This window comes from Suricata suricatta, chromosome 13 (genome assembly GCF_006229205.1).
Source record: "Suricata suricatta isolate VVHF042 chromosome 13, meerkat_22Aug2017_6uvM2_HiC, whole genome shotgun sequence".
Taxonomy (NCBI): Eukaryota; Metazoa; Chordata; class Mammalia; order Carnivora; family Herpestidae; genus Suricata; species Suricata suricatta.
This window is the reverse complement of record NC_043712.1, coordinates 14,703,322-14,724,918: the sequence shown is the minus strand read 5'-3', so window position 1 is coordinate 14,724,918 and position 21,597 is coordinate 14,703,322. Positions and strand designations below refer to the sequence as shown.

The 21,597-nt window shown below is 44.7% G+C and overlaps 1 protein-coding gene across 1 annotated transcript in view; it reads right to left on the bottom strand.

Annotated features, from left to right (window-relative positions):
* The window catches only part of BRINP1 (BMP/retinoic acid inducible neural specific 1), a 172,896-nt gene that overhangs the window by 124,042 nt on the left and 27,257 nt on the right, over positions 1–21,597 (bottom strand). Inside the window, exon 2 of the mRNA XM_029920697.1 lies at positions 2,516–2,783. Coding sequence (XP_029776557.1) covers positions 2,516–2,733 — 218 coding nt within the window. The 5' untranslated portion in view covers positions 2,734–2,783. The remainder of the gene's footprint in view (positions 1–2,515; positions 2,784–21,597) is intronic.

Below are 21,597 nucleotides of genomic sequence, written 5' to 3'. Positions count from 1 at the left end.
TGCAATGGACTCAGCATCCCCAAGTCCTGGCTTTCCTATCTATAAAATCCCAAGGCACTGCTCACGTTACAGAGGATTTTATGAGAACTGAATAGTCTCATTTCATGTCACATTATAAGTGCTCAATTAAAGGTTGCCACCATTGAGCATTTGTATCTGTGGTTCTCAGGGTCTCCATGGAGGTCTAGGTTATTTCAGTAACAATCGTAAACATATGTTAATCATCTAACATGCACCATAGCTCCCTTATAAAACTCAAGCACAGCCATCATGTTGTATCATTACTACTCATCTTCAGGCCAACATATCTCCAGTATCTAGCGCAGGGTCAGGCATACAGTAGTTGCTAAGAAACATTTGTAAATACTGAATGGAAGCCTTTAGTTCTACCATATTCATTGGCACAGTTATGGATTTATAATCAGACTTTGTTTCCACTCCAGGCTTTGTCTTATCTTGGCTACATCATTTTATTAAAGTCAGTCATATTCTGATCTTTAAGATGGAAGTTTGAACCCCAGTCATTCAACTCTAAGGTGTCTTCAGGAGGCTCAAGTGGAAGCAAAAGCCACATGGGAAACCAAGAAGTTATTGTCTGACAAAGCACAAATAGGATAACATTCCTAGATCTCCACTACTTGTTCTGTTCCCCTTAATCTTATCTCAAGCCTCCATCTTTCCCAGTACCAGGGATTTCAGACGCTGGGCACTCTGCTGAGTTATCAGGGAAGCACCCATGTTTGGTTTATGCATGTTCACAAATAGCAATGGCTGTATTCTTCTCGAAACTATGTTAAGGATCCAAGTTTGAAATTAGGTAGATAACTATTGTTCTTAGATGGTTTAGAAATAGTTTTCTCCATGAATGGTCTTTTGAATCAATAATTGTATTTCTATGTATTTAATTTATTTAACTTTTTATTCATTTTGGGGGGAGGGGAAAGAGAGTGAGACAGAGGATCCAAAGTAGGCTCTGCGCTGTCAGCAGAGGGCGCAATGTGGGGTCAAATTCATAAACTGTGAGATCATGACCTGAGCCGAAGTCAGCAGCTCAACTGACTAAGCCACCCAGGTGCTCCAATAATTATATTTTTAAATTTTTGGCATTCTTCCCTTTTTAAAGAAGAAAGGCCCCTTATATTTCCTCCTTGGGTTCCTTTCCCCTTTTCTCACACAGCCCATGTCCATGTTCCTGTGTGTCCTGCTTTCCATCAGGCTCAGAGCCCCTCTTCGCAGTAACTGTCTGACTGCTTAGCACTCTTCAAGGCTCATCTGTGAACTCTTTCATAGAAGCAACCACTGCAAAATCGCAGCCACTAGTGGGTCAATTTCCAACATAGGACTTGACTAGTCACCGTAAAATCACAGGCAGGTACAGCTGGTAGAGGTTTCAGGCATCACCCATCCCCAGTCCATTATGCCACAAAATGTGCAAGAGAGACATGTCTATTTTCATACCAAATACAAAGAAGACTTATGGCCTGGATGCACACCTTCCCAGATGGAGGTCAGGGTCCTTTCCTCCACCATGTTTCCCAGCTCTCCCATTTTAATTGGCCCAGAAGGGTTAGGGTGTGCCCCTTCTTCCTCGACCTTGAGACAAAGATTATACCTCTAGAGAGCTTTTTGTATTTTCCAACTCATTTACATACACAACATGTATCATGGGCTTTTGATACACGGTAGGAAAAAAATTCAGAAATGAATTGCATGGAAGTCTTGCCTTCCAAGGGTTTCTAGTTAGGTAAGAAAGAACCGCAAACATATCCTCTCTAATTTCAGATGGTTCGAAACTAAAGAGATATAAGTGTAGTGAGCTGTGGGAATATCAAAGAGAAAGTGAAAGACCAGAATGGGGAGGATCTAAGATGGTTTCGAAGAGAAAAAAACTTGGGGGTACATCGTTTTGGGATGAGTGGCATTCTAAAAAGCCAAGAGCCACTTTAGACCTGCTCAAGAAAACGTTGTTTACTGACAGTGCCTTCTTGTTTCCAGATGCGTGAACATGTTTGGGTAGGATATGGGTACATGAATAGCATTTGCAAGCAATACTACCTACACTTGATGCGGTTGATTAAAAATTCTGTGACCATGGATACTGACGAAATGGGGTTTGAACCACAATCCTATCACTTCTTGACTGTGCGACTTTAGGCAGATAATTTCATCTAGCTGAGGGTAACTTACTTCATGCATAAAGTGGAGAGAACAAATAGAATCTACCTCCAATGGTTATTACAAAGGTGTACGTGAGATAGTGTATACAGAATAAGGCACCACAATTGGCACACAATAAACAATAAATGTTAGCTATTTGCTCTTCTCCTTGTCATCATCAATCTTGCATGCAAAGTACAAAAACAAGATGAAAAAATGAATAACAATCTGCCGAAGGCTCATGATCCTTGGCCCAGATGGTCTTCCACATGGCAAGGCCCTACCAACACTGGACTCCAGAAAGCAATCTATGAATGAAAGGCACGGAAGGCAAGGACTGGCCTGACCCAGATCTTACCTGTATATTTTATATCTGGTTGTAAATCCTTGACGGTGTCTTTCCACAAAGGATAGGTAGCTCCTGGAGTGGTGGAAAGGCCCCCTGTCTGAAATAAGCCAATCAAATTCCTTGGAGACATGTTGGTCTGTCCCAGCTGGTTCCTGGTGGGAGGGCTGCACTGAGATACGGCCCCATACAAACAGGAAGTAGAGGAGCTCAACAAACCTCCAGTTCATGCTTTTCTGCCGGCCTTTCTCCTCTCATTCTTGCTCCATTCTGTGGCGCCCTGAGGAGAAAGAGCATAAAAAAAAAAAAAAAAAAGGGAGAGAGAGAAAGAGACAAAGAGAAAGAGAGAGGAAATAAAATAAAAGGAAGAGAAAGACACAGGAAAAGAAAAAAAAACTGGGGTTAAAACATCTTCATAATACTACAGCAGTAAAGTATGTCAAGGTTTACAGAAACCAGTATGTTTCTGGTTGAGAGCATGGCACCCGTGGAGATCTGGGCTCGTGCTCCTGCTTTCCTCTTCGCATATTGTGTGAACACATACAAATGCTTAGCTTCTTAGGGATGCAGCCACCTTGCGCCCCAAACAGAGGAAGGGCTTCGATGCCTATACCTTGACACTTGGCACGTCATAGGAATCAAGGCATAGGTGTGCAAAGAATGAATGAAATGGCTGAAGGCAGAACTGGAGACTCACACAGCCAGTAAGGGATGCGGAGGCAGAACTCAGGTGTCTTCCCCACCCAGTATCTCCGCAGACAACCTGCCTCTTGTGATGGAGATGCCACAAATGGGAATTCCTTTCTCTCCTCCTCTCAAGCAGACCCAGAGGTGTGGAGCACACACTTTGCTTCTGCACGATAGGAGGAATGTCCAATAGTCTGGGGATGGACTATGATCATGACCTTCTGGACTGAATACCTTGCAGGGGAAGAGCTCACGAGAGTCCGGTTCCACACTGCTCAGTGGGGTGTCTCCTTCACCCCAAGGACATGTGACCAGAGATTTCATTGTTGATGATTCTGAGCCTCAAAGTTCCCTGATGTTCAGACAGGAAAATAAAGGCCAAGGCATTAGGTGGGGTTTGGCCCACCTCTCTTTTGGGGGAGACAGGGGGGCAGATGGTGGTTGATATCAGCATACTGGTGCCTGTTGGAGAAAAGTTTAAGACTAAGGGAGATCTTAGGCAGAGGTTCTTCATGGGGGGAAGAGAAGAGAGACCAAAGGCCATGCTTAGCCTTTGGACACTTGTCTTTATCATCATTTTCTAATTATCAGCTTAGTGCATTCCTTGTGCCCCCCACCCAGATTCTAGAAGAGCTTATCTCACTCATTATTGAAAGGCAGATTTGAATCCAGGTTCCACCAGTTATACACAAACAGCACCGTTTCAGGCAAGCCATTGAGCATCTCTAGGTCTTCCTTCTTCTTTCTGCAAACTGGTTAACGGTAGCACCTGGTATGAGGATGGGCTGACATAATTTATGTAAAATGCCCCACTCAGTGCTTGTCTTTTAGTAAGTGCTCAATAAATGGCATCCATGATGAGAAGGATGGTGACAATGATGAATGCTGACACTGATCGTGTCCACATCTTCCGGGGGCTGGGGGTGTCTTTGTTCCACTGTCTCCACTGCCCGGCCCAGTCCTCAGTAGCCAGCTGAGGTCGGGCCCTCAGAGGTCATGTCCTGTTTCTATTTCTTTCTAAAAGTGTTAGTTGTTCCCTGCTCACAGTTCTCGTTGCTCACTCTGAAACTATACATCAGTTCTCAGTTGTCTTTTCTTATACCTATTTGTTTCTGGGTCTGCTTTGCTCTTTGTAACTGGCAAGAACCTTTTAAAGACAGTCTGTACCCATGGCGAGCCGTGGGACTCAGGACAATCACATCCCCTCCCCAGATCTCAGATTTTTATGACTACCATTTAAACACAAGACACAGGGGCTCCTGGGTGGTTCAGTCAGTTGAGTGTCTGACTCTTGATTTCGGCTCAGGTCATGATCTCACTGTTGTGACAGTGAGCCCCACACTGGGCTCTGTGCAGAGAATGGAGCCTTCTTGGGATTCTCTCTTTTCCCTCTCCCTCTGCCTCTCCCCACCCCTCAAAAAAATTGAAAATGGTGAAGACACAAACATTTGGTCACATACAACACCATGTATAAACCTAAAGAGAGGGGTACCTTAGTCGTCTACTCTTCCAACTGAAAATGGGAAGAAATTAAAGCTAAGAAAGAGAAAATAGAAAGATAGAAATGTGAATTTCCTACCCAGTCGGCTACGTCCCTCTGGTGCCCAGTTGCACCATGTTATTATGAGTAGCTGCAGAAATCTGCTTGGCACGCCAAGGCCCAGCTGTCAGGGGCAAAGGACAGGGGCACGGGAGCAGAGGCGTGGGCTGGCAGAAGCTGTGGCCCGAAGTTGTGCTCAGAGCCTAAAACAAAGCAGTGCACGTGGAGGGCTGGACTGCAGCATTTCCAGCTGCCAAAACTGCCTGCTGGAGCCCACCTGAGTGGCAAGCAGGGGGTGGAGGTGGTGGTTCAGAGATGCCAGCGGGGAGCTGCAACACGCTGAAACCGCATTCAGCCCTTCTCCAGGGCTTCCGCTGTGAGTGGGTGTGAGGCGGGAGCCCGTGGGAGAGGGCTTGGCTGCAGGGCCATTTGCAAGGAAAACAGGATGCAAAGAGCTGCAGCCTTCAAAAGAGGAAGAGCCTATCCATGCAACAGCAGAGCACCTCTGTGTGTGTGTGTGTGTGTGTGTGTGTGTGTGTGTGTGTGTGTGTGAGTGTAAGAGGGTGAGCTCTTAGCCCAAAGCCCTAGAATTAGCTGACAGTTGAACCATCTAATCCAGGGTTTCCCAAGTGGCAGCCGTGTTGTTCCCAAGGGACATCTTTTTTTTAACAAATATTTTTTTAAGTTGGTTTATTTTGAGAAAGAGAGAAAGCATGAGGGTGTAAAGGGGCAGAGAAAGAGAAAACCCCAAGCAGGTTCTGCACTGTCAGTCCAGAGCCCAATGCAGGGCTCGAACTCACAAACCATGACATCATGACCTGAGCTGAAGTCAAATGCTTAACCAACTGAGCCACCCAGGTGCCCTCCAAGGGACATCTGAGTGTCACGACAGAGGGGGTGCTGCAGACACCTAGTGTGCAGTGGTCAGGGACACCACTAAACATCCTTTGATGCACAGAACATCGTCACAACAAAGAACATTGGATCCAAATGTCAATCATGCAAACATTAACCCCTGGCTAACCCAACTCTTTTCACAAGATCATGACTGGGCAAGACTCCTGTCTTCCAGCTCCTGGGCATCATCCCGCCGTGCTGCCCGGGCAGGGCAGCAGGTGCATGTGGCTGTGTTTGAGACTTCTCTGTCATTGGGACATTTCCCTTTACTGTAAATTGTCACTGAGACAATTTACATTCCAGTAAGTGACGACGAGTGCCTTGCAGAAGAAGTCTGGACACATCTCTGTTGACTTGGAAAATCACAATAATCCACAGAACCATAAAACTGGAAATTAAAGTTTCTAATGTTGCATTTTAAGAGACATGGATGTTTTGCTGGGTGCGAGCAAGATCTAGTCGGTGTGTCACTGACGTGTCATCTAATGAAGACACTGGGATTCATGCGGACAGGCCCAAAATAGCACCACCTGTACTTGAAATCCAGGATAACAGAAGGGTCCATGACTAATATTTATTGAGTGTCTACTATATGCTTGTGTCTAAAACAGTCTGTTTCCTTGGAAGTAGTGAATGTATCCATTCATAAGCTGTACATAGCTACCCATTTAACAGATGAGCACCTTGGGGCTGGGAGACATTGGATGACTCCTAAGCTCACAACTTCTGAGTGTTAGATTCAAGATTTGAAGCCACGTATATCCTTTTATAAAGTCTGTATAGTTTCCACTACATCCCCCAGCCCTGCCCCACACCAGATGAAATTAGGTCCCACCCTCTAGAGATTCAACATATGGTGAGGGAGGGGTGGTATTCATACCCACGCACGAGGAATTTTAATATGAAATATGCTGTCATGAAAACTACAACAAATGAGGAACATCCGGTGGATGAAGAGATGCTACAGGCATTGTTTTCAACACCGCGATCTGGAAGGATCCTATAGAGAGGTGGAATTTGAGCAGGTCCTTAGATCGCACGTAAGGTTTTGGGGTCTTTTGTTTTATTTTTTTAAGTTTATTTATTTATTGAGAGAGAGGGAGGCAGAGAGAGAGGGGAGGACAGAGGAGCTAAAGCAAGCTCTGTGCAAACAGCAGAGAGCCCGATGCGGGGCTTGAACTCATGAACCAAGAGATCATGACATGAGCTGAAGTCCGAAGCTCAACTAACTGAGCCACCCAGGTGCCCCACACATATGGTTTTATTAAGTAGATATGGGGAAGAGGAGATTCTAGCACAGCAAGTAGTATCAAACAAGTCTTGGCGGTGGGCAGTATGAGAGGCATGTGCCCATGTTAGCATACAGGGCAGCAGGGGCTTTCGTGAGACTACGGCCTACGAGGCTCTCTCTCTCATCTGTGTGTGTGTGTGTGTGTGTGTGTGTGTGTGTGTGTGTGTGTCTCCCCTGCTCTCACCATGAAAGAACTGCATATTTCAATTCTGTGCTATATGCTAAAGAGCAAAGAACTATAGATGTTCAAAAATCCACTCATTCATTCATTAACATATTTAGCTGGAAATCAGATGAAATGAACAGAGCAGCTAGGGCCCCCAGGGGACTTACTCTCCGCAGGGCTGGGAGGAGGGAACACAGGAGCAGCACCTCCATGTGTGATGGTGAGAAGGACTCTAAAGAAAATCAAAGCAGAGAAATGGGACTGGGAGCAAGGCCATTCCCTTACACACACTGTGCTCGGGAAAAGCCTCCGGGAAAGCGGTGTTTGAGCGGACACCTGACGGAAGGGAAGGAGTGAGTGGTGCAGATGCCTCAGCGAAACAGACATGTCCATGCGAGGGAGGAACGAGGGAGGGGCGGCACCGCGCCACCTCTGGATGTAGTCAGAGGTCAACCTGTGGTTCAGTGTCCTGCAGTTTAGCTGCGGTGAGAGTGTGAGGAAGGAGCCTTGTATTAAGTGAGCATTTACTTCTTCCTAGAAACTGCAGAACCGCTTTCCACACATGACCTTGTGGCGATACAGTGACGGGTTATGGTCTCCACTTTCCGCGTGGGGGGAGGGGAACCTGAGGTTCGGAAAAGTTAGGGAGGTGGATCAGCACCACAAAGCGGGCAAACGGCTTGGCTGCGCTGTCCCACTGGGGAACCACTGACCACACGTGGCTGGGAAGCATTTTAAATCCAGATCGCTCGTGCTGTTAGTATAAAATACACAACAGTCGGATTTCAAGATTCCGTAGGAAGAAAAAAAATGCGGTAAGATAGCTCCCGAACATTTGTATTGGGTTACATGTTGAAATATTACTATTTTGGCCAGACTAGGTTATTAAAATATATTATTAAAATTTCTTGCACCTGTTTCTTTTTCATTGTTTGAGTGTGACTGCTAAATTTTTAACTTTTTTTTTTAACTTTTATTCATTTTTGAGAGACAGAGAGAGGCACAGAGTGAGCAAGGGAGGGACAGAGAGGAGACACAGAATTTGAAGCAGGCTCCAGAGTCTGAGCTGTAAGTACAAAGCCCGATGTGGGGCTCAGACTCGTGAATCACGAGATCGTGATCTGAGCCGAAGTCAGACGCCTAACCGACTGAGCCACCCAGGCGCGCCCTGGCCGCTGAAGCTTTAAAACGACACACCCGGATGGTGCTGTCCTTTTACTGGAAGATGCGGGGCTAACATGAGCCTGTTCGGCTCCATGACACTGCCCAGGAGGTTCACTCATCAGTCCCTGTGTTTTTATCAACATTTGGAGAATCCTCTTCACTCTATCCTATCAGTTGAGCTACTGTGCACTTGCCTCCCCTGCCAAAATCAATAAAGAAATAGACAATAAATACATAACAAACAAAAACTCCCATGATCAAGGATGAACCCTCCCAATCCTCACATGCTAGAGATAGCTCTGGATATCCACCACCACGCATTGGAGGACTGCTGTTTTTTTCAGTAGTCATAAAGGGAACTTCCTGTCACTGGGGTTTAGAGCCTGTGAGAGAGAACTGGTTCTATTCCAGGCGCTGCCCTTAACCTCCCGTGACCTTGTGTGAGTCACAGGCCCGCCCCCGAGGGGTGCCCTGGTGGATGTGGGGCTGCTGATGCGGGCTGTGGCCTGGAGAGCACGTGGGCCTTGGCTGAACTGTGCTATATATAAGCCTGCAGTGTTATTAAGGGAATTGGGTTCATCCCACACAGAGCACACTCTCTAATCGTTGCCAGTGTAAATTATTTACATCCGAGGAGCACATGCAGGACAAAGAGACAGAGAAGGGTCTTCCAGCAGACCACATTCTGGGCCAGAGAGGAGAGGAGAGCACCCCCTAAGCCCCCATCCTCAGGGCCTCTGAGAATCTGAGATCACCCACAGTGTCTGCCTCCTAACCCTAGGTCAACCTGATAACCTCATTCAGGCTTCAACTTCTTTTATTTATTTTTTAATTCTTTTAAATGTTTATTTATTTTTTGAGAGAGCGACAGAGACAGAGCGTGAGCAGGGGAGGGGCAGAGAGAGAGGGAGACACAGAATCAGAAGCCGGATACAGGCTCTGAGCTGTCAGCCCAACATGGGGCTCGAACCCACAGACTGTGAATCATGACGGGAGCTGAGGTTGGATGCTTAACTTATTGAGCATCCAGGGGCCCCCAGGCTTCAATTTTAAACCTGGATCTCTGGTGGAGACTTCTTGCCAGAGAGCTGCCTACAAGGCTGGGTGACCATGAACACACAATAGCCTCCTGCCCTGTGCCTCAGTGTTCCCATCTGTAAAATGTGGGCAACATCAGGAAAATCCCAAAATAGGGATCAGATAAGGACTGAACGGGATTTAAATGCATATATTTTGGTCTCAGTTTCAGGTGAAGCCAGACAATAGAGACTACATTCTAAAGAGAGGTATATGCCCACTACACAGGTCCTAAAAAAGGTAGCCAGAATACACTTCTGAAATTCTTAACCTCTCACCCACATGATGGCATGCTGGGATCATGAGTGGTGGTCGAGTGAGAAGTGGCAGTGTGTTGTGAGTCCTCCTGCCCACCCCCAAAAGGGGGAAGGGACAGGGTAGCAGCCCCTCACCTCCGCTCCAACAGGATCACTCAAAGAACATGATCAATGTTCCCAGGAACCTGGGGGATTCGGCTGATGGTGTCTAACTCACCCCCAGAGAAATCTAAAAAAAGAATCCAAAGGAAGGATGGGCTGAAACCTGGTGGCGGGGTAGGGGCTGCAGTTTGGAACGTGACAGCTTAACTCACATGTCAAAGGCACGTGTTCCCCTTGGAGCCGAGGTGAGCCGCATGCAAAGAAAGCCAGGAGAGGTTGCCCCAGATCCCACCCAGAGGGAAAAGGGATCCCGGGCAAAAGGAAACTGCAGTCTCACAGCCATTTACTGAGGGTCCCTTCCTGGTCAGTAAGTAGCTGAAAGGAGATTCATTTTCCTTCATCAAAAGAATCAGAGGAGATCCCAGAGAAGAAGGAAAGCTCTAGATATCCCCTCAAGATGCTGCATGTGAAAAACATTAGCACTCAAACTGCCAATCCCTGGAAGCACTATGCTTAGTCCTCAAAAAGGTACTAGTTGAGGAAGACGTGCTTTCTCTTTATCTGTCCATTCTTGACCCAACCCTGTATCCTGAAGCTGTCCTGATCAACGTTGCAAGATGGAGGAGAAATGGCACAGTCCTAAACTGGGGAAAGACAGGAGAGTCTGGGGGAAGAGCGATGTCTCTCCCTTAAATAAAATATAATTTATTTGTTGTAATATACTGACCTGGACACATTAAATACTCAACCAAAACCGCATAGGAGGAAAAGAGAGGTGAGCAGCAACAAGGTGGGACATAACTTAAAAAAGTCATGCCACAAAGGTTTTCAAAAATGTTAAGTGAAGGTTAATTTGTTTAGTTTTCTTTACATCTTATATTTTCTTTATTATTTGGTATTATATTACAGTATTGCAATTATTTTTATATGAGTATTTTGGGGTTGTGGGACAAATCATCTGGGTCTCCATGATTGCTTATGGGGAAATTTGCTTTGATAGACAAATGATTAGATTCCAAGCATGTTGCCAAAAAAAATTATGTTTGCACACAGCGGTTTTGCTATATTTTTATTTTGTATCCAATAAAATAGACTCTTCTAAAAAAATCCCGTTATTTTTCCAACGTCACATTATTTTAAAATGACAGAATTAAACTTTAACCCAAGCCAAATCTAACTAAATTCTATGACCCAGGCCTCTAACACACCAAACTAAGAAACTACATCTTCCTTAAGTTGCAGTTTTCTTGTTTTGACAATCATGCACAACCACAAATTCACTGTGAAGATGTTAACAAAAAGAATGGCTGATAAGTTAAACTTAGGTGTGAAACTTCTAGAAATGTTAAATCTAGGGAAGGCCATGGCAATCTGAAAGAAAACTGAAATATATGGACTAATTATTTGTGTCATTTTTGAAAAGATCCCAAATACTATTTTTTTGTTTGTAATTAACAATAGACGTATGTATAGTGTCCTTCCTTCATAAATATTTCATTTGGAGCCACATTTAGGAATATGAAATTCAAAATTCAGGGCAACTGCCTTTTAAGTGTTCCCTCAAAATTCTCAGCAGTCTCTGCAGGAGAGCGTTCAAAAAAGGAAAGTGAAATGAACATTTTTGGAAAGTCTTTTCTGGGCCAGTTTGGTAAAATTCAATAAATATTTGTTGGGAATCCCTACTATTGTAGTTAGTTCTCACAGTCCAGAGCAGGAGATGGAGAAAGAGACAGGCAATATTTTGAGTATCATGTCGTAAGACAAAGTCAGCATATATCCAACATTCTGTGGAGCCTGGAGCCCCAAGAAAGGGTCTCCAAGAAATGTTCCCTGTAGATGGACATCCAAGCTAGGCCTGAGGAGATCAAGAGACATTTGCGAGGTAACACATCTGAGCTCTACACTTCAGGCCAGGAGAGAAACATGCAAAAGGAATGAAGGCATGCAGTGTGGATATAAGACCTCAAGCATTTCAAAGCTACTGCAGTGGTAATCTTGAAGCAAAGAATGGCAGGAAATGAAGCAAAGGAGCTAAATGGGGTCACATGCTTTATAATCATAACTTTACACATGACTGGCAGTTTCTTAAAGACATAGATTCTTCCCCCATTGCCCCCATGTAGACCCAGGACCTGGAACCAATCATATGGGAGGCACTAACTCAGCATTTATTCAATGAATGAACTCAACAAATCAAGATCTAGGATTAGACCTGTGGGACCACAGGGAACCTCTGAAGGCTTTTAAACAGAAGCATTCTGTGTTAGAGTTTCATTTTAGATGGATTACTCCAAATGTAGGGGCAGTGAATAGATTTAAGAAGGGACATGGACAAAATTGAGGAGGCTAACACAGTAGCTTAGGCTAGATATGGTCTGAAAAAGATATCCTATATTTGACAGTTTAAAAAAATGAGGGACAAAATTAACAAAATTTGATGACTGTCTGGGCAGGTTGGGTGGGGAAGGAAAGATGCTCTAATGACTCCTAAGTCTGGTTTGATGATTAGACTGATGATGATATCATTCATAATGATAAAAAATAATGAAAAAGGAATGTCCATTAATGGGGGCCCATTCCCTCTTGAACCTGTTGAGTTTGAGGTGTACTTTGAACATTCAAGTCAGAATTTCCAGTAGGTTATAGAATCCTTGAGTCCAAATCATTAGAGAGGCCAGGGCTGGGAGTAGAAATTTGTAAGTCAGTATGAACTCATGGCGTTTAGAGCTCTGAAAGTGGATGAGAATTCCAAGTGAATACGTGTGAGACAAGACTGGTGGGAAACACACACAGAGCAATGCCCATATTTAGGAAGGATGAAGATGGAAAGATTTCCAGAAGAAGAAACGAGTCCCAGTAGATTATAGGAGGAGGTGAAGACCAAGAATCATCAGAGAATAATGTCAGCAAAGCGGAAGAAGCAGAAATATTTAAGAGAAGGGTCTCAAGTTTCAAAAAGCTACAGAACAAGCGGCCGAGCAAGATAATGACTCAAAACCCCTATTGGAATTAAGAATACAGAGGTGGTGACAGTTTTCAATGCTTCAATGGGAGCTGAATATTCATTGAAAGAGATTAAGGTGTGAATGCAACATGAACACATTGAGGTGTAGAGTGTAGAGGACTTGGCAAAGAAGGAAAGATCAAAAAGTCAGTAGCCAAGGCTCCTTTTCTCTCCACCAGAGGGAAGTGAATAGTCAAGGGAGGATTTTGTGTTTTCTTCATAGGATGAGGACATTTATAAACTCAGAGGACAGATATAGAATTAAAGAAAAAAAGAAAAACATGAGAAAGAAAAGAAATCAGTACTGATTGAAAGAATGGCATGCAGTTCTGATACTGAGATAGAATGGCAGACTTGGTACCAGTCACTGGGGCATCAAACAAGAGGAAAGTGTCCATGGCTTTAGGAGCCATAAACCTGGTAAGAGAGATAAATATGTACACTCCAAATTGCAAAACAATGGATTGAGTTTTATCAGAGACCCAAACAACATGTTGTTGGAACAAATAAAAAGTAACTCAAACACAGCCCATTCAATAAGACTTCTCAGGGGAGCTGAGATTTTCCTTGGGCTCTAATGGTTAAAGTAGTGATTGTCCAACTGAAGAGGGACAAAGGGACTGAATAGAAAGCATTTCAGGTAGTAGGACCAGTGTGAGCAAAAGGTGTGGGATCATGCAAAACCACTGATTGCATGTAAATTACTAAACTAGATGCTGTGTGAGAAACCGAGAGGAGTAAGCAAAGGTTGCCCTACAGAGACATATGGAAGATTCTGGCATTCAAAAGGAATACCAAAGATGGGAACTGGTACTACACAGATGCTCAAAATATAATTGTTCAATAAATAAACAGTGTTCTGCTGAGTTAATGGCTCTGAATTCTTCCCTGTGGCTCATCTATTCTTAATATTCAGTGGAGCAAATAAACAAAACACTTAAGTTTCCATCTGCACGTAAATTTCAACATTTACTCATCAAAAGCTCTGACCCTTGGCTTGATGTTTCCATCAGGTCACTAATGAAAACAGCTGAAAGTTTCCTGGTGGATCCATTTGGATAGATGCTCCTTGGGCTCTGCTAATTCTCATGCAAAGCCTTCATTCCTTCCTCTAGTGCTTTTAAAATGATGAAGCAAAAAGACCGTTATGGTTACAACTGCTGCTTGTCCACGACAATCATGATACTCCGGGAAGATGTTAAGGGGACACACATCTGAGTGTTTAGGTAAGTGCTGGGTGCGCAATCACTGATTTAAAAAACGTGGTCAGTTTGGAGACTGTATATGTTTTTCCTCCTGCCTCTTAAGGCACCAATCATTCCATCCTTGAATTCCAGCATAACTTTGTGCTGTAAAGGGACTGGATCTCACTTGATGTCAGAGCCACTTCTCATATATGCAGGGCAGAGATTTAACTTCTCATTCCAGAGATGAGAAAATTAACGTTCAGCAAGATAACACCATTGAAATATCATAACAAGACATACATAATTCACCCAGTCCTCAAAATATGCCTCTGAAGAAGGTCTGATTATTTTTATTCTCACTTAATGGGAGAGGAAACAGAGGCCAGAAAGGTTCAGTAATTTACCCATGGTCTCACAGCTAGTGGGTTATTTTGTTTTGCTTTTTTTTTTTTTTAACCTGAATCCAGTATATGTTTGGTTTTTCTATTGCTAGCAGCACATAAGGCCCTACCAGAGAACAGCAATTTCTCAACACACACATGCATTTTTAATAAATGTTCAAGGTTAATACTACATACATGGAAAATGCACTGTCCCAGCAGGGCAGGGAGATGGGTAGGGTAATTTAAGGCCATTGTTTTACTCCAGGAAATGCCTCATTGTTGCCAAAAAGTGAAGTAGTACCAGGGTTCTTCTTGCTGTCCATCAAATTTCAAATTAAAATCATCACACTGATTTTGAAGGGCTGCACTAGCTCCTTCTATCTGATTTCAAGAAAGCTTCACCACCTCTCTGAGCATGTCCTATCTCTGTTGCTAGGTTTGGGAACTCTGGATTTAATCATTCCAGCCACCATCTTTGAGTCCTGACTATACTAATGATTGCAATGAAAATAACTTATGAACATTCAGTGTACAAGAAGAGTTGTGTCAAGAACTTTACAAACATTATTTCAGTTGACCTCTACCATGACCACTAATGGGATAGATGTGACTGATGGCTGCCTCCAAATTGTCACCCCGCTCCATAACCAGGTTCTTTCTCCTGTAGTTTTCCAAATGTTCTCCTAAAGAGGTGGGATCTCTTCCCCATTCCTAAAATTCAGGCTCATCCTCGTAACTCACTTTGGTCATTAGCATGAGTCAGAAGTGATGGGGTGCCCGTTCTGAGCCTGTATCTCAAGAGACTGTGTGGATTTCTGTATATCCTCTTCTGTTTCTGCGATCATCACAAGACAGATGTGACTGTGTTTCAGAAAAATGATGAAGAATGTGTGGAACAGACTGTCCAGCTAGCAGTCCTCCACACATCGGGCTGAGAGAAGAGGCCCAGCTAAACTGCAGGAGCAAGGAGAGTCCAGTCTCGATTAGTGAGAGGAGCAGAGAACAGCCTGCCTGCAGATGAATGAGCTGTAATGATAAGTGCCCGTTGTTGAAAGCCACTGGACTGGCGGGGTGTGTGTTGGGGGGCGGAGGTGGTGGTAAACTAAGACAAGCTAGGTCATAACATTACCATTCCCATTTTGTAGATAAGGATACTGAGGGTCAGTGACGTTTAGTCTTTGGTTAAAAGTCACATCATGGATAGTCAAGGGTCACACTTGATATTTGATGCTGGGCATATCTAGGCTCTTCACCACACTGCCCTGTCAGCTACAGGGGTGATGGACATGGCCCCCATACCATGTGCCTTTAGGCTAGCAGGGGACTTCTGAGTCCTGAGCAGTCACTGCTTTTAAAATGAACTTTCCCGTCCAGACTTAATCAGAAATTCTGATAGTAAGTAAAGGGTGCCCAGGTAGCTCAGTTGGTTGAGTGCCCAATTTCAGCTCAGGTTCTATCTCACAGTTTATGGGTTCAAGGCTTGTTTTGGGTTCTGCGCTAACAGCATGAAGCCTGGAGGCTGCTTCAGATTCTGTTCTCCCTCTCTCTCTCTCTGCCCCTCCCATGCTCATGTTCTGTCCTTCTCTCAAAAATAAACATTAAAAATAGATACATAAAAAAAAATCTGATGGTGAAATCCCAGAATCTGTGGTCTTATTAAAACACTCCTAGATGATTTTACTGACTTTACTGCATTTAATGGATGATGAGCCCATGTGGGGAGGAGGAGAGGAAGGCTAGTCCTAAAAGAGGGGGCAGAAGGCACTCACTGAAGTTCTCTCCTTCTCATAGGCTCTGGATATGTAGTATAGCCTAATCCATCTATGCATAAGAAAGGAGGCTCACAGGTTTTAAGCCAGAAAGGAACAAGGTGTTTCACTGGGAGCTTGAGGAAAGAAATAAAAAATTGCATCTTTTGGATGAAAGGACCCTTAATCTTCAAAACATAAACCATTTTTCCATACCAAAGCTCCTTCGAAACCTAGGAAGTCTGCTGAGGCCTCAAGTCAGGCAAACAGCTTGTGTTTTGCAGATTAAGGAGCCTTTGACCCAAAGGATCCATTTTTGTGAAACTCTAAAGGAAACGCCTGGTCTATTTCTAGCAGATGCACTCCTGGACAGAGGCGGCTTCAAATGCAGTCAGAGAAGGTGGCTGTTTTCCTGCTGGGACTGGGCCCAGTACAAGGGAGCAGAAGATAAACGGGAGAGTTCCTACAGGAAAAATCTTGCCCCAAAATGTCATACCTGCTTTCTTGCCAGGATGCCCCAAATATCCACTATAGAATAAACACTGCTTTGAAATACTGAAAGCACCTGTCTAAGGAAGAGGGCAAATCATACCAAGCAGCAGGAATGGGGAAATACCCAGCACTCTAGAGTCTAAGGGCCACTTTGCTTCATCAGATCTTCACAGCACTGCACCACCTGCAGGGTGGGGAAACTGAGTCCTCACTTCACAGGTGAGGCAATGGACTCCCAGAGAGTGAAAGTAGTGAGCCTAAGATTCTCTCAACATAGTTTCATGTTCCATCCTAGATCTGACCCCAGCCTCAGGGTAATCAGCAAAGACCCAGCCTGAAGCAGGGTTACTTATGAAGGATAAGTTAGAAGGTGCCATGAGGTTTAACTGACACTGGACTAGGCTGAGTCCAGGGCAACTAAATTCTAGCCCCGTTCCCAATACCACTGCAGAGGCAAGACAAGGTAACAGATACCCCAGGTGTTGGCACCTATACAAGCAGGAAGTTGGGCTTAGGTGTTTTCCTAGATTTCTTTCAAATTTAATATTGTCCTGGGCTATGATTCCATACTCATGGAATAAAGAAGAAACACACAGAGAGAGAGAGAGAGAGAGAGAGAGAGAGAGAGAGAGAGAGAAGAAGGAAGGAGAGAGGAGGAAGAGGAAGAAGAGAAAGAAGACTAAGAATGAGGAAGGGAGGGAAAGAGAGGGGAAGACGAGGGAGGGAGGAAGAGAGAGAGAGAGAGAGACAGAAAAAGGGAGGGAAGGAGGAAGAGAGGAAGAGAGAGAGAGAGAGAGAGAACACACCAAGTTCAATTTTGGCTTGCCTTAGATGAGGGGAAATTATGCCAGACAAGAGGGATCGAGTCTAAGAAAGTGAATGGATTTGATTTGTTTAAGCCTTAGGAAAGCAAATATTACTGAAATGTTGGCTGACCGCCACTGACTTCCAAACAGAAAATGGCTTCCAGATATACTGTGGGTACTCGGCAGGGTCTGTTAAAGTGAGTGATGAGGTGGCCGTGTACTGCTGGAGAGAGGGGAGGAAATTATAATGCTCTCCTGACAGAGACCAACAGAAAGAGCCAGCCTAAGAGGAGGAGTGGAGGCCCAGCGGAGGTCCGAAAAAGGGTCAGATGATTTACGCTAAACCCAGAAGGGCTTCCAGAAATGGTTACCCCGATTGTTTGAGCCAAGTCACAATGTTGAAGGCAATGGGAGTTGGTCGGAGCACAAAGCCCTGGTCTGGGAGTCAGGAGGCCCAGACTCCAGGCCCAGCTCAGTCTCTAATTCGCCTTGTGATCTGGGTCAAGTCTCCTCTGGTCCCTGGGCCTCAGTTGGTCCATGTAGAAAACAGTTGGAGGTTTCAAACGATCTCTAGGGCCTTTCTTAGTCAGCCATTCTATGATATATGGTGATCAAGTATCAGTGACTTTCACTCATTCAATAGGTACTTACTGGACATCCAGTACCATAGGGGATCAGGTAACTGATATCCATAAATCCACGATTGGCTTTCTGTGAGATTATCAACACTCTCCTTAGGTGGGGAGTGACCCAACGGTGCCCTCTGATCTAACCTTCTATCTCCAAGAAGTACAGAATCTTAACATTACGTGGTTTGACATTCACCTTAAACTTGATCTATAGGGGAGGGAAAAGGCTTTCCTTAAGAATGTAAGATTTCCTGGGGTCAGGAAGTTCTGGTGATCTCACCTGAGCCATGCCAGGCCTCCAAGGGGATAGTTCTCATCAAGGCGAAAACACATGGGTAAAAGCCTTCTGACTTATACATCAGTATGTCTTAGTGGCCTTGTGAAAGTTGAAAAGAAAAACCATAGGAAATGTCTTGCTAATACTCTGAGCTATTTCAGATTGAATAAGCCTTAAAGAGAATCAAGTCCAGAGGCTTCCTTTCATGACAAAGGAAACCAAGGCTTGTCCAAGGTCCCACAGCTAGTTAATGGCAGAAACCAAGAGGCAAGAGCACATCTTCACACCTCCGTCTGCATACTATTTTTACAACTCTGTGCATCCTCTCCTGTTCCTACAAGCATTGATTTTTGTCGGGGGAGCGTGGGGAGTGGGGGAAGGTTTTATTTTGTTTTGTTTTGTTTTACCATAAGGATGCTTTCTAGGGAAGCGAAGTTCCCCAATTCAGCTTCTCAATACCATGAGAGCAATCTTAGTGTGTGTGATGCATGTGAGGGATGGAGAGACAGTTGGGCCTTTGGGGAACACGGTGGAGGTGATGAAGAGGGTGGGAGCCAGTGCAGGAATGTGCGCAGTGCAGGGGAGCAGAGGGAGCAGGAAGCTGCAGTCAAATGCAGGGGTGGAAACAAAGCAGTGGTATTGATTCACCAAAGCAGCTCGCTGAGGTTGATGCTGCTGGCCTGGCTCCTCCTGGTCCGCTCTCCTCTCCACTGCCCTCAGAGGTTCGGAACCAGCTACTCTGTATGCACGGGGTGCATCGCAGAGCATTGGGACCAGATGGGATGTGTTCACCTGACAAGATGAGGGAGAGAGGAGAGAAAGGGTGGGGAGAAAGAATCTGGGAATGGAAGTAAATGGATCCCTCTTCTCAGACGGATATAATAAAAGGAACTGGGCAAAAGAGTGAGCTCAGAAGTGGCTTTGATGTGGAGAAGGGTATATCTGGGTGCAAGTGTGACTGTCTGGGGCAGTCCTGCCCCTGCCTTGACAAACACCATCCATAGGGCTATGATTAGTTTCTGGCATTCAAATTGTGACTATGTTTTTGTCTCTGCGATTAGACCAAAAGATTTTGAACTCAGCTAAGCTTCACTGGTCATGTGTTATGTGCCAGGCTCTGTGCTAAGTGCTTTTCCTATTTTTATACCTCATCCCCTCTTAGCTCCTAACCACGATCTGTGCCCAAGGGGAAAGATGCAGGGAAAAAAGTGCCAACTGGGAAGTGGGTGTCCCTTCGTGGCCACTCTCTGGCCATGGTTCTCTTATCTTTCAGTCATTTCCAGTTTTGGGCTTTTGGTGTCCTCTTCATAAATGGGAAAGACTGAACTAGAAGGAATCTTTCAGGTCAAAATAGGAGGAGAGAGAGGAAGGAAGGGAGGGGAGTGAGGGCAGAAGGAAAAGGGACGGAAGGAAAGGAAGAAGAAATTAGGGAGGAAAGGAAAAATGAGGCACTAAATGAAGAGGGTGAAGCATAAAGAAAACTTCAGCTTTGGGGCCCCTGGGTTGCTTAGTCGCCTGAGTATCCTCAGGTCATGATTTCACGGTTCATGAGTTCGAGTCTCACATCATGCTCGCTGCTGTCCGTCTGTCAGTGCAGAGGCTGCTTCAGATCCTCCGTCCCCCTTCTCTGCATCTTCCTCACTTGCGCTTTCCCAAAAATGAATAAATGTTAAAAGAAAAGAAAAAACTTGAGCTTCTCTTTCTACCTGGACAGCAGAATCGACTAATCCTGTTTTCCTCTAGACCAGGAATAGAAAACATTTCTTTAAAGGGCCGGGTAGTAAATATTTTAGGTTTTATGCACCATACTCTCCATGTTTCAATTACTCAACCCAGCCATTACTGTACATGAAAGCAATCACAGACACCAAGAACTGGGCATGGCTGTGTTCCAATAAAACTTTATTGGCAAAACAGGTGGTGGACTAGATTTGGCCCCTCTTCGGGGCCCTCATGCTCCAGAATGGATTCCCTTCCCCAAGCCACCCTCTGAGGAACAACTTTAGCTTTTGCATCTGGAAGAACACCCATGAGCTGGCCTATCTCTCCAGAAATGACACTAAAATGATTTCATTTACTTATTTAGAATTCATACCCCCACCTACACCCAGACACAGCTAAAGTGATATTACAAAGTTAAATAAGATATAAATCAGGACAATTAAAAATAAAAATGGAACAAAGAATAGTTAAAAATGAGTGAAGGAAGAGATGCTACCAGGCACCTGGGAAGAGCTAATTGATCTGGATTTAGTTCTGAGGTTCCTGGCAGCTGAAGTAGAGTGAAGTTAATTGGTCCCCAAGGGGCTCAAATCCCTGAGTAGGGTCTCATTAGCATCAACCATTTACCAGTGAACAAAGAAAGGCTGAGCCCAGAGGTGTGACATTGTCCCCTGACCCCAGGGTGTAGGGACAGCCAGGAACTGCCCCCAGTCCAAGAACCCCTTTTCCCTAAGTCAGGCAGATCTTCAGCTCACCACAACAACAGAAAGGAAGCAAAGGATTTGGGACAGTTGGATTCCATAAGCCCCAAAGCGAGGACTTAATGGAGTTACCAATGCTCTCTGTCTGGCATTTTCTGACCTGTCAAATGATACACTAACCCTTGCTTACTCATTGAGTTGTTGGGGGACGTGAACTTACATATGCCAAATGCCCCATCATCGATGGAAGGGGACAGGGTAAACTCTTAGAACTGTTGTTAATTCCTCCCATAGAATTGTTAAAGGGCAAATCCTCCTAGAGCTTCTATGTTGAAATCTGCCTCTTCCTTTCAGTTCTCACAAACAAGGGAGAGACAAGTCAGCGAGAACAACTGACAAGCCACCAGGGAGTAGGAAGCCAGTAGGCACTGAGGCGAAATGATAAGAGGGTGGGAAGCAGATTTCCAGCATGAGGGGTTTTAGAAGCTCTGATCCCTGCCTCCCTTCTAAATGCCTCCGGGAGGTGTAGCATAACAGGACCTACTTTTCTGCTTCCTTCTTACATCCCTCAGCCTGGATGCCTATCTTCCACTCCATCACCCAATCAAGTCTGCTTCTCTCAAACTGCCTTTCTAAATATGTGAGAACCCCTAAAAGATTCACAGAAACAGAGAATGCAAGAGCTAGGAAGATGCTATAGACCCCCAGGTCAAGCACTTTACAAAACCAGGGCTGTCTACACTGGATGGAAAAGACTTGGCTTTAAGTGGAGACCCCATTTTCCATAAAGTCACTTTAAATCATAGAGTGAAATAGAAAAAAAAATCCCTTTCAGCTCTCTCCCAACCATGATTAAGTTAAAGCAAAAGACTCATTTAGTTTCTCCTATATTTTATCTTCTCTCTAACATTTTACAATATTCCTTTTGGCACTAAGTGGGCAGCTCTAAAAATTGGAGATGTGG